Source organism: Procambarus clarkii, chromosome 49 (genome assembly GCF_040958095.1).
Source record: "Procambarus clarkii isolate CNS0578487 chromosome 49, FALCON_Pclarkii_2.0, whole genome shotgun sequence".
In the NCBI taxonomy this organism is placed as follows: domain Eukaryota; kingdom Metazoa; phylum Arthropoda; class Malacostraca; order Decapoda; family Cambaridae; genus Procambarus; species Procambarus clarkii.
Window position 1 is genome coordinate 6,417,282 of NC_091198.1, and position 12,500 is coordinate 6,429,781.

At 43.5% G+C, this 12,500-nt stretch overlaps 2 protein-coding genes across 2 annotated transcripts in view; both read right to left on the reverse strand.

Annotated features, from left to right (window-relative positions):
* Positions 1 to 12,500, reverse strand: part of LOC123768334 (proteasomal ubiquitin receptor ADRM1-like) — a 435,185-nt gene that overhangs the window by 387,644 nt on the left and 35,041 nt on the right. The window lies entirely within an intron of this gene.
* Positions 1,032 to 5,182, reverse strand: LOC123763383 (spidroin-2-like). Its single transcript, XM_069302907.1, has 3 exons — positions 5,037 to 5,182; positions 3,889 to 4,676; positions 1,032 to 2,359 (listed from the first exon to the last, which is right to left on the reverse strand). Exons 1-3 carry the CDS (start codon positions 5,180 to 5,182, stop codon positions 1,032 to 1,034), a joined length of 2,262 nt encoding a protein of 753 aa, XP_069159008.1.

The following is a 12,500-nucleotide window of genomic DNA, read 5'->3' on the forward strand; positions in this document are numbered from 1 at the left end:
CTCAGGACTAACTAACTACCAGAGATCTTCCCTGCAAGAATACCCAAAATATTTAGTTATGGAACTCATTTTGACATGTTCCCGACCAAAATATACGACCACTGCAACCATTCAAACAACTTGTAAGCTAACTGCTTATTATACTTAATGATATTTAATAAAATAAAAGCACTATAATATTCAGTTTTGTTTGCAAAAAATATAAATAAACTAAAATCACTAATAAGCAAAAGAAAAAATCGATCATATACTCATATATTGAATGAGCTTTGAACTCATATATAAGCAAAACAATAGAACAGAGTTAGCTAAAATATCAAACATAAAGAAGTAAAAAAAAAGTCACACATAAACTCCAGAGAAAAAAAATATTCTGCCGCAGAAAATTGCAAAACTGGAGTGGACTAGAGAGTATAAATCGCCTGCCTGCCTTGATTACGTGATATATGATTCACGTCTGAATCTGTGCGCGAAAACTGTGCTGCCTTGTGGCTTATCGCTCGTTGCAGCCTCGCTCTATCTGAATGGCGCTCTCAGCCTGTATAGACCCGCCGCTCTCTGTTAAAAGTATTTTCAAAATATCTTGTTTTGTCAGATGTGATTACTGAAAATGTTGCTGCGACCCCAACCCCTCCCAACCCCTCCCTCTCCCATCAGTATCTCCCCTTTCTCCCACCATAATAACATTAATGAGCAAATCAACTGGAGCTCTGAGGCGAATCGAACCTGCGACCATGGCACAGTCAGCTGTTTATCTTACCACTGTCCTTCACTGACTCGGTAGTTCTCTGGTCGCGAGTTCGAGTCCCTCAGAGCTCCAGTTAATTTTCTCACCGATATGTATCACGTTAGTGGGATTTTATTGTGTTAACTGGAATTGTACTAATGTGAAAAGCGAATTTTTGCTCCTGAATGAAAACAAGTTTAGTAACCGAACATTCCAAGTTGCTGTGAACGTTTACAGTTCTCCCGCGAACATATCATTGAGTACACAACCCAGGGTCGTACTCCCCAGGGTTGGGTACTCTAGGCTAGTACTCCCTAGGGTTGGGTACTCTAGGGTAGTACTCTCCAGGGTTGGGTACTGTAGGGTAGTACTCTCCAGGGTTGGGTACTCTAGGGTAGCACTCCCCAGGGCTGGGTACTCCAGGGTCGTACTCTCCAGGGTTGGGTACTCCAGGGTAGTACTCCCCAGGGTTGGGTATTCCAGGGTCGTACTCTCCAGGGTTGGGTACTCCAGGGTAGTACTCTCCAGGGTCGTACTCTCCAGGGTTGTGTACTCTAGGGTAGTACTCTCCAGGGTTGTGTACTCCAGGGTAGTACTCCCCAGGGTTGGGTACTCTAGGGTCGTACTCTCCAGGGTTGTGTAATCCAGGGTAGTACTCCCCAGGGTTGGGTAGTCTAGGGTAGTACTCTCCAGGGTTGTGTACTCCAGGGTAGTACTCTCCAGGGTTGGGTACTCCAGGGTAGTACTCCCCAGGGTTGGGTACTCCAGGGTCGTACTCTCCAGGATTGGGTACTAGAGGGTAGTACCCCCCAGGGTTGGGTACTCTAGGGTAGTACTCTCCAGGGTTGGGTACTCCAGGGTAGTACTCCCCAGGGTTGGGTACTCCAGGGTAGTACTCCCCAGGGTTGGGTACTCTAGGGTCGTACTCTCCAGGGTTAGGTACTCTAGGGTAGTACTCCCCAGGGTTGGGTACTCCAGGGTTGTGTACTCCAGGGTAGTACTCCCCAGGGTTGGGTACTCCAGGGTCGTACTCTCCAGGATTGGGTACTCTAGGGTAGTACCCCCCAGGGTTGGGTACTCTAGGATAGTACTCTCCAGGGTTGGGTACTCCAGGGTAGTACTTCCCAGGGTTGGGTACTCCAGGGTAGTACTCCCCAGGGTTGGGTACTCCAGGGTAGTACTCCCCAGGGTTGGGTACTCTAAGGTAGTACTCTCCAGGGTTGGGTACTCCAGGGTAGTACTCCCCAGGGTTGGGTACTCCAGGGTAGTACTCCCCAGGGTTGTGTACTCTAGGGTCGTACTCTCCAGGGTTAGGTACTCTAGGGTAGTACTCCCCAGGGTTGGGTACTCCAGGGTAATACTCCCCAGGGTTGGGTACTCTAGGGTAGTACTCCCCAGGGTTGGGTACTCCAGGGTAGTACTCCCCAGGGTTGGGTACTCTAGGATAGTACTCCCCAGGGTTGGGTACTCCAGGGTAGTACTCCCCAGGGTTGGGTACTCCAGGGTAGTACTCCCCAGGGTTGGGTACTCCAGGGTAGTACTCTCCAGGGTTGGGTACTCCAGGGTAGTACTCCCCAGGGTTGGGTACTCCAGGGTAGTGTACCAAGGGTAGTCTACCCCAATGTGGTGTCCCTGGGGGAGGCCACCGATTAGCTTTAGCATGTCATCGAAGTAAACGTTTCAGAGGGACACAGGATCGCCCCTCTGAAACGTTTCTTTTGATGGCATTCTGAAGTTAATTACAAGTGGAAAACGTATATCACATCAATAAAACCTGCTATATATATATTATCTTAGAAACGACGTCGTCAGAGAAATAAATATGGCTCTCTCCGCCCCTCAATATGGCTCCTCAATATGAAATAAATATGGCTCTCTCTCTCTCTGGAGGCCTGGTCGAGGACCGGGCCGCGGGGACACTAAAAAGCCCCGAAATCATCTCAAGAAGATAACCTCTCTCTCTCTCAGAGGCACTAAATAGATCATCCTGTGATAAGCTTCAAACTATAAAGCGTTGATAAATAAATTACCAGTTAACATATCAGGAGTGCAAAGTGATAAAAATGGATCAAAGGACCTGTGAAAAATATGAAACAACGAATAGATGCTAAGATATATATAGTACTATACATCTTGTAAATTTGATCTATAATGAAGAAACCAAAAATATGATGATCCTCTCTATAGTCTTATCTAAAGTTTTTAAACATGATTCAAGTCTTTGTCGTGCATCTAGTGATAAAAAACCTGAACCTAACCCAGTGCCTTACATACAGATTCTGAAACACATACAGATTCTGAAACACATACAGATTCTGAAACACATACAGACTCTGCAACACATACAGACTCTGCAACACATACAGACTCTGCAACACATACAGACTATGCAACACATACAGACTCTGCAACACATACAGACTCTGCAACACACATAGACTCTACAACACAAACTTTTCTGCCAGTCCCTCTCTCAGGAGTAAGCTACCAAACACAAGTTGTGACATTTACCAACAGACAAATGCTCACTTGCAGGAGCATAACAATTTCATCATTTCCTCCTGAAATACGAACAGTTACGCACAACAATTCAGCCACAGGTTGAGGCTCAAATATGCCGAGGCTACAGATCTTGTAATTAGATGGCTAATAAAACTCTATATTATATTAATAAAGTATAGAATACCCCATTGTTCATATAACTATACAAAGTTCGGTTCTAGTTTGCATACTTTAAAGTAAACCTTACTGAATGACATAAAATATATTAGTAATAATAATACAAATAATATTAAGCTTGCATCATGCTTTGCGTCATGCGTGGGTGAGGTGATGTGTATGGCAAGTGCGTCATGCGTGGGTGAGGTGATGTGTATGGCAAGTGCGTCATGCGTGGGTGAGGTGATGTGTATGGCAAGTGCGTCATGCGTGGGTGAGGTGATGTGTATGGCAAGTGCGTCATGAGTGGGTGAGGTGATGTGCATGGCAAGTGCGTCATGCGTGGGTGAGGTGATGTGTATGGCAAGTGCGTCATGCGTGGGTGAGGTGATGTGTATGGCAAGTGCGTCATGAGTGGGTCTTCACTCGCGGGGTTATCTTTACTGAAATTTGACTTATAAGTCAAAATTTCTACATTAATTTTGCCATTATAAAACATGTACAAATATTAGACTGAGATAGAGGGGAAGCAACAGCCCAGGCGGCAGTGGGCGTGAGCAGCACCCAAGGGGCGGTAGTGGGCGTGAGCAGCACCCAAGGGGCGGTAGTGGGCGTGAGCAGCACCCAAGGGGCGGTAGTGGGCGTGAGCAGCACCCAAGGGGCGGTAGTGGGCGTGAGCAGCACCCAAGGGGCGGTAGTGGGCGTGAGCAGCAGCACCAAGGGGCGGTAGTGGGCGTGAGCAGCACCCAAGGGGCGGTAGTGGGCGTGAGCAGCACCCAAGGGGCGGTAGTGGGCGTGCACAGCACCAAGGGGCGGTAGTGGGCGTGAGCAGCAGCACCAAGGGGCGGTAGTGGGCGTGAGCAGCACCCAAGGGGCGGCAGTGGGCGTGAGCAGCACCCAAGGGGCGGCAGTGGGCGTGAGCAGCACCCAAGGGGCGGTAGTGGGCGTGAGCAGCACCAAGGGGCGGTAGTGGGCGTGAGCAGCAGCACCAAGGGGCGGTAGTGGGCGTGAGCAGCACCAAGGGGCGGTAGTGGGCGTGAGCAGCACCAAGGGGCGGTAGTGGGCGTGAGCAGCAGCACCAAGGGGCGGTAGTGGGCGTGAGCAGCAGCACCAAGGGGCGGTAGTGGGCGTGAGCAGCACCCAAGGGGCGGTAGTGGGCGTGCACAGCACCAAGGGGCACTCAGCAGGTGGAAGGAGGCGGCAAAACGAGAAGCCATCCCTCTGACGACCCCATTCTTCCGCGCCACCGGCAGTGTTTCCATGGTCGGCCGACGACTGATGCTTCTCATTCCTTTAAAGTGACCCCTGAGACCCGCCAACCTGGCCCTCAGTGGCGCAGCTGCCATTTGTGCCATACTAAACGTTCGACTGGATCAATCTTGCATCATACGGGATATAATTATTCTGGTTTTCGGAATGGTGGATATCTGTTTTTACTGACAAAGTTTGGAGAGTTCTGTCCAACAAGAACATTTCTGACATTACTCAGTTTTGTTCTTTGTCCATATTTTTCCCAGTGTGTCGCCTTATGAACTATGTCCCATAATGACTCGTTCAGTAATTCTCTAAATTTGTACGGCACAATTAACTCTCCACCTGATATTGTTTTCTCTTTAACTGGCCTCGATAACCTGCGTCTCTTCCAGCTCACTCCTCTTCCCTAATACTTTTACATACAGACTCTGCAACACATACAGACTCTGCAACACATACAGACTCTGCAACACATACAGACTCTGCAACACATACAGACTCTGCAAGTCTGGTCTTTCTGGTAGGTGGTCTTTCTTTGATCATTCAGAAGCATAAAGGCATGAATTACTCTGGATTATTTATAAACATTTAAGGTCTTATGTTTCAACTATTTGCTCACTCTATACTTTTGTCTCTTTATTCCTCCAAGGAGTGTGGGACCAACTGGGCTGTGGTGGGAATGTGGACCGCTCCAAGCAACAGCCTGGTGGACCAAGCTCTCACAAGTCAAGCCTGGCCTCGGGCCGGGCTTGGGGAGTAGAAGAACTCCCAGAACCCCATCAACCAGGCATCAGCCAGGTAACCCCTATGTATTGCGGTGTCCTTCAGAGTGACAGCTGTAATACAGGCATAAACTACAGTAAAATGACCTCATTGGAAGAGCTATGTATGTAGGTCATGAGTGATGGATGAGTCACTTACCTGGCGAACATAAGTGGCTCTCGCTAGAAACAAGTTTGCAAGATTTTGAATATAATATAACAAAGTGATTTGCTTCACTTGCTGCTTCAAAAAGTGGAAAGGTGACCAAATTACGTTTTGTAGATGGCAGATGATATATCATTATGCAGACAGCGCAGCATTGATTTATCTGCATCGTTGCACAATAGTTGAATGTTGCACGATATCGCAACCCTCCTGGAGTGTGAGCGAAGACATGTGTGCCTCCACAATCTCCAACCCTTGCGTGGGAGATTTCTTGAACAGATGACCGTCATTGGCGGGTCCTTGCAAGGGAGGAGTGGCAGAATGTTGAATATTGATGGGATGGAAGGAGGGGAGTGTGCTCTAAAGAGGAAGAGGGAAAGAGAGAGAGAGAGAGAGAGAGAGAGAGAGAGAGAGAGAGAGAGAGAGAGAGAGAGAGAGAGAGAGAGAGAGAGAGAGAGAGAGAGAGAGAGACAGAGAGAGAATTATATATATATATATATATATATATATATATATATATATATATATATATATATATATATATATATATATATATACATACATATATATATATATATATATATATATATATATATATATATATATATATACATACATACATACATACATACATACATATATATATATATATATATATACAGTTACACATAATAAACAATGCCTGTACAGCGTAGTTAGGTTTACATTTGTCATTCAAGAAGCGTACTTATCTATGAACCAATTTCACGTGTCTTAAACACGAATACTTGTACTGAATTTGGTGGCAGCATTTGGTCAATATCGAAAGGGAACCACAACGATTACTTGTATAGATATTGAACGATCACGTGAATGTTTCACATGATCACGTGGAGCTTAAAATCTCCCAGACGTAACACAGCGATAGTGGAGAAAACATAAGAGAGAGAGAAAAAATTAAACAATGAATTAAGCAACGTATTTCCAGTGAACAACTAAAACACAGACTGATATACACACATTACAATCTTAATTAACCAGAATATTCTAATATCACATTATTATAAATAAAAAATGTACATATTCTTATCCGTTCTATCTCCTACCTTAACACAATCTTTACAAGGACAATGGCAAATTTATTAAGCTTTAGCTGCTAAATATGATAAAATATAATTCCCAATTCCATTAAGTTGCATATCCTCACACCACCTTTACATTCTATACCCGAGAACGTGTTGTTTTACTTGAGTTTACTTAATTCCTATGTCACCACCTCGGAAGGCTCAGACACTAGCTTTAATTGTGTCTTCTTGATTGACACTAGTAATTGGGAGAACTATTACGTACACCAGAGTGGAGGTTACGAAATGCGGGTTAGATGTAAAAACTGGATTGTGAACCAGCTAGATGACTTCAAGTTGACTGAGGGTTCTGGCAGACTCCAGATTGTCACTTTTGCGGATCCTGGTCTATTATTAAAGTGCCCAGATGGGGTGACTTAGCACGTTGATTCCTTCCCTGTTCTGCTCGAAAGCCTGTTTCATTGTTAAGGTTTGTGAGAGACATTATTAAGGCTTGTGAGAGAGACATTGTTAAGGCTTGTGAGAGAGACATTGTTAAGGCTTGTGAGAGACATTGTTAAGGCTTGTGAGAGACATTGTTAAGGCTTGTGAGAGACATTGTTAAGGCTTGTGAGAGACATTGTTAAGGCTTGTGAGAGACATTGTTAAGTCTTGTGAGAGACATTGTTAAGGTTTGTTAGAGACATTGTTAAGGCTTGTGAGAGACATTGTTAAGGCTTGTGAGAGACATTGTTAAGGCTTGTGAGAGACATTGTTAAGAATTGTGAGAGACATTGTTAAGAATTGTGAGAGACATTGTTAAGGCTTGTGAGAGACATTGTTAAGGCTTGTGAGAGACATTGTTAAGGCTTGTAAGAGACATTGTTAAGGCTTGTGAGAGACATTGTTAAGGCTTGTGAGAGATATTGTTAAGGCTTGTGAGAGACATTGTTAAGGCTTGTGAGAGACATTGTTAATGGGTTGAGGAGCTGAATATATTAATAAGCCAGGTCTCATTATATTAACTGGTAATTTATCTGTGAAAAATTAAATTACAAATGGAAATGACAAATAATGGGCAGATACATTAATTTAATTTCATAAAGACAAAAAATATTTACTACTAATATTTTGTGTGTGTTGTGGAGAGAGTTGTGGTCATACACTGGCCTTGATTATGCCAAACGAGTTTTTAAACGTTTCTCTAACAACACGGGGATTGTAAGCTCATCTACCGCAGGATTTCTGTAAATCCCTCTTTAGGTGCGTACGTTAGTTTGTGTAGTGCTCAACTAGCAGTGGAAGCTGGGGAGTGGGGTCCAGCTCTTCATGCCCCTCTCACTAACCCTCTTGTACCTGCTATAGTTTTTTTTTTTTTTAACTGTGATGATATTGGAGTTCCTTGTCGTGTCTGGTCTTGGAGGGTCCCGAGGATCTTCTGCTACTTGTTCTTCCATATGGCGGCCAGTCTTAAAGGGTGAGAATATTTCTATGTTTGGTGCTACATAGTCTCTCCTGTGTGGTACCTTCTTTTGATAATTACTCTCTGTTTCCTTACAATTATTCGACTTATTTGTATTTCCAGGTAAGAGGTGTCAGTGTAATTACCTAGTCTGGTGAGTGTAATTAGAACCTGGGGACTGAATCTACTGACCCACATGAGAGGACTGACGGTTGAGAGTATGTGATCAACGATATAATGGATATAATGAAAGGACATTATATTCAGTGAGTGACTGACGACAAAAATAAAGGCAGCAACATACTGGTGCATTAAGGTGCATCTTGTCTTAGCTTGACATTGCTTTTAATCACGGAGCGAGGGTCCTCACAGGTCCTCTCATGGGTAGAGGAAGAGGTATCACTCTCCTGCATGACATGCAGTCTGCCCCATCTCCTCTTGGACAAGTCAAAAGACTCTGCGTGGAGACTCAACTCTGCTGCCACACTCTACTTAGATCCTTCTTTTCCTTGAGGATGACTGGGATTTATGATTCCAATTATAAAAATCACTTGAAATTTATGCATCCTAAAAGCTTTCCGTTTTTGAGAGATACGTTTTGCTTCCTACTATCTCTTTCTTCTCGTCATTCCTCTCTTCCCTTCGTTATCTCCCCCTCGCCTCTTCCCTTCTCTCAGTTTCTTCCATTTGTTTCTTAGGTATTATTTCCTTTACATTTCCTTCAGTAGCTCTCTTTTGTTTCATCTGTTATTCCCTATCCAACAGGTACTCTGCCAGAGAACTCTATGAACGTCAGAGGCCCGAGACTATTCAACGCGCTTCCACTACACATAACTGGCCGATCCCTCACAGTGTTCAAGAGAGAACTTAATAAACACCTCCAAAGGATACCTGATAAACCAGGCGGTGATTCATACGTCAGGCTGCGAGGAGCCGCGCCCAACAGCCTAGTTGACCAGTTCAGCAACGAGGAGGCATGGTCGAGGACCGGGCCGCGGGGATGCTGAGCTCCAAAATCATCGCAAGGTAAGGTATCCCATTCCTCTCTACATATGTATACTACCCATCCCTACTGGCTCTCCTCTACCCCATTGCTGGTTCCTATAGTTTTCTGGTTCTTACCCTGCAATTTACCCGATAATTCCCTTCTCACTGCCCTGCCCCGTACACATTTACCTTCCTCTAGCGTCTTCCCCCTCCCCATCGCCTCCACCCCTCCCCGTCGCCTCCACCCCTCCCCGTCGCCTCCACCCCTCCCCATCGCCTCCACCCCTGCCCATCGCCTCCACCCCTCCCCAACGCCTCCACCCCTCCCCAACGCATTCTCCTTCTGTACCGACTCCTTATAACTCACAATATGAAAAGCCTCATTAACCTCCACTCACCTCGCTCTAAATGACACCGAGATGAGGAGGAAAATCTAGAGACACACTGGGCGAGCCCCGCGCGTTAAGGAACGGCAGGGAGATGTGCTGGGGGAGAGGTAAAGCACAGGTAAAAGAGGTAAGAGAAGCAGGTAAAAGGAGACAGGTGAGAGAAGCAGTTGATGAGATATAGGTAAGAAAATCAATGGGGAGGAGAGATAAGGGAAGCAGATAAAGGGGAGAGAGGTAAGGGAAGGAAAGGGAAAGAGAAATAATCTCGAGGGGGTCTATAAATGAGTTAGTCTTGCTTCTGACTCGATACGTTTTTCTTTCATATATTTTTCTAGAGATACGACGTTGTTTATCCTGATGTTTTGGTTAGGTGAAGGTATGCTAGTTGTTCTACATCTAATTCACCTGCACGACCAGTACTAAATATATATATATATATATATATATATATATATATATATATATATATATATATATATATATATATATATATATATGAAACAGATAACGAAGATAATAGCTCTCTCTCTGCTTGAGAGAGAGAGAGAGAGAGAGAGAGAGAGAGAGAGAGAGAGAGAGAGAGAATCGCCATACCTGCAGCCACTTCCCTTCAGCGATTCATCACATATTCTGCTCACCCTCATGCGTGTGTGAGCTCAAATTTGCTAACAATATTTCTTAAATTCCTTTACCGTGATCATCCTTCCTGGCCTCGCCACCTCACCCCAACCCACCCAGCCTAATTCATACTTGTTGCTCCTTAGCTGAGGTTAGGGGAGGAGGGGGTTGGCTCCTTAGGCTGTGAGGAGAGTGAAGGAGATATAAACTGAAAAGAGCATTGGAAAGACAGATAACATATTACTACTTGATTTGGTTACTAGCTTGATAGTGGGTGGAAAATTTTATCTATTTATATGTATGTTTGGATTCTGAAGAAACAGATAACGGAGATAATAGATCTTTCTCTGCTTGGTCTCCAATCTTATCGGGCAACACTGACGCCTAGAGAAAAGACTAAGATAAAGAGCGAGGAGAGAGTGAGAGTGAGAGAATATGCCTTCATGAACTTACTCTAAAGATAATTCTTAAAGAAACTGAGACAGACATTCACCCAACTGGCGCCAGAGTGTCAAAGGAATCTTCAATTAGCACTTGTGGAATTTCCCCACGTCAACACTCTATAACTCCTCAACCATAAATCTCAAACCAATCCTGGTGATCGGAATCTAATCTATATTATATTCAAATGAGACAATGTACGATGTCCATTAATAACTCTTGCAGCAATATGTTTTTGAGTTAGGGGGACGAGAGATAACATTCCCTCTGAGAAAATGAAGCATTATGGAAATGCACCAGAGAGAAGTACGCGGATGTAGGAAACCCGTAGTGCTCGGGGAAGAAGCTGACGTCTTGGAAAATAAAGTTAATTTTTAGTGACGTTAAGACTCCCGAGGTGAACCTAGTAAGCAAATGCGGCTACCAAACCACTAGCACTACGGCACATCTAGTACCTTTTGAAAGAGGTGGGTGTAAAGACTTATTTAAAGCTCAATTTGGCTCATATTTTGAGTATGCAAAGCCTGCTGAATGGCCTGCTCCCTCATCCCTTATTAGACATCTGGACTACGGGGGGGGGGGGGGGGAGCAGTGCAAGAAGGCTCATGTCTTTATATGTCCCGGCTTAATTGGTCAGTACATCAGAGCCGTCTACACCGGAGTAATGTCGGCATCCTTCCTGTTATATACAGTCAAATGTTCTCAAGGATCTCCACGTCAACTAACATCGTGGACTATCAGCAGACAGCATCTGTGTCACAAGGTGCTCAGAGAGGAGTAACTTTATGCTAGCATGTCTAACACTTATGATAACCAACTTCTCACTCTTCATAATATTATTACAGCTGAAACTTAGAATTTTTTTTATATATAATACAAAAATAACATTCTCATTAAATAAACCAGTCAAGCGCCAGGCTTCTGATGAGTTGATGTAGGATAACAGCTCCCAGCTTGTATCATAATGCAGAAACATCAGCGTCATTAGTATTAAAAGTAGTTTTAGTTAAAAAAAAGAAACAGTGAGAGAGCTAGAGAGATAAAGGGGAAGAACTGACAAACAGAGAAAAACCAAGAAAAACGAGCCTTGACAGAATTCAAAAATGTTGTGCAAAAATGTTTCAGACCTGCCAGCACAGCAGAGTTGATCGGAGCAGTGAGATTGCATTAATTTAATAATTCACAAATTCCTGAATAGTGCCAATATTCTCGCATGTTTCGCTTCGAAACTAGAAAAATGGTAATCATTGTATCACTTCAAGAATTAATAATTACATGACTTTAACAGCTATAAACGACCTTGCCAATTATGTAGCGACTACTCTACACTATTATCGAATTTCAAAGAGAATATTAATTATCAGACACAAAATCAGCTTTGATCACTATGGTAATTAATGTTACCAAATAACCGGATTTCATAAAATTCCGTAATGATATTTCTATTTTATATAGTTGAAGCACCTTTGATCACACCAGATCAGTTTTACCACTTCACTTAATTAGAGACAAGCAAACAACTATACAGGCCTACAGCTGATAGTGTGATACATGTAGAGGTATTATGGTGAGCACATACACCTAGTATCGTGATGAACATATACATGTGATGTGTGCGTGTATGTGGAATTGCGATGTATATATATACATGTAGTATTGTGATGTGTATATACATGTGATAATTTCAAGTATATATACCTGTGGTATTGTGACGTATACATGCATAAAGTAATGTGATGTGTGTGCATGCATTAGGTATTGTGATGAATACATGTGGTATTGTGATTATACATATATGTTGTATTGTGATAATAAAAAATATATAAACCTCCACTATTATTACACCAATAATTACAAAAGAAGGTTCATATATATAGAGGACGACAAAGAACTTTGTGAAATTACAAAAGAAGTGTGACCAATGTTTAGCTCACCAATAAATACCTTTGAAAGCTGAATATACTGGGTTTCCTTACAAATTATTTTCAAGGGTT

Bases quoted from the DNA above. Each gene is read 5' to 3' on its own strand.
- LOC123763383 (XM_069302907.1), bottom strand. From the start codon at position 5,182: ATGATCAAAGAAAGACCACCTACCAGAAAGACCAGACTTGCAGAGTCT. The intron at 4,677-5,036 runs GTGAGCTGGAAG...GTCACTTTAAAG, and splicing joins AAAAGTATTAGGGAAGAGGA to GAATGAGAAGCATCAGTCGT. The intron at 2,360-3,888 runs GTACATGTTTTA...GGCCTCCCCCAG, and splicing joins TCTATCTCAGTCTAATATTT to GGACACCACATTGGGGTAGA.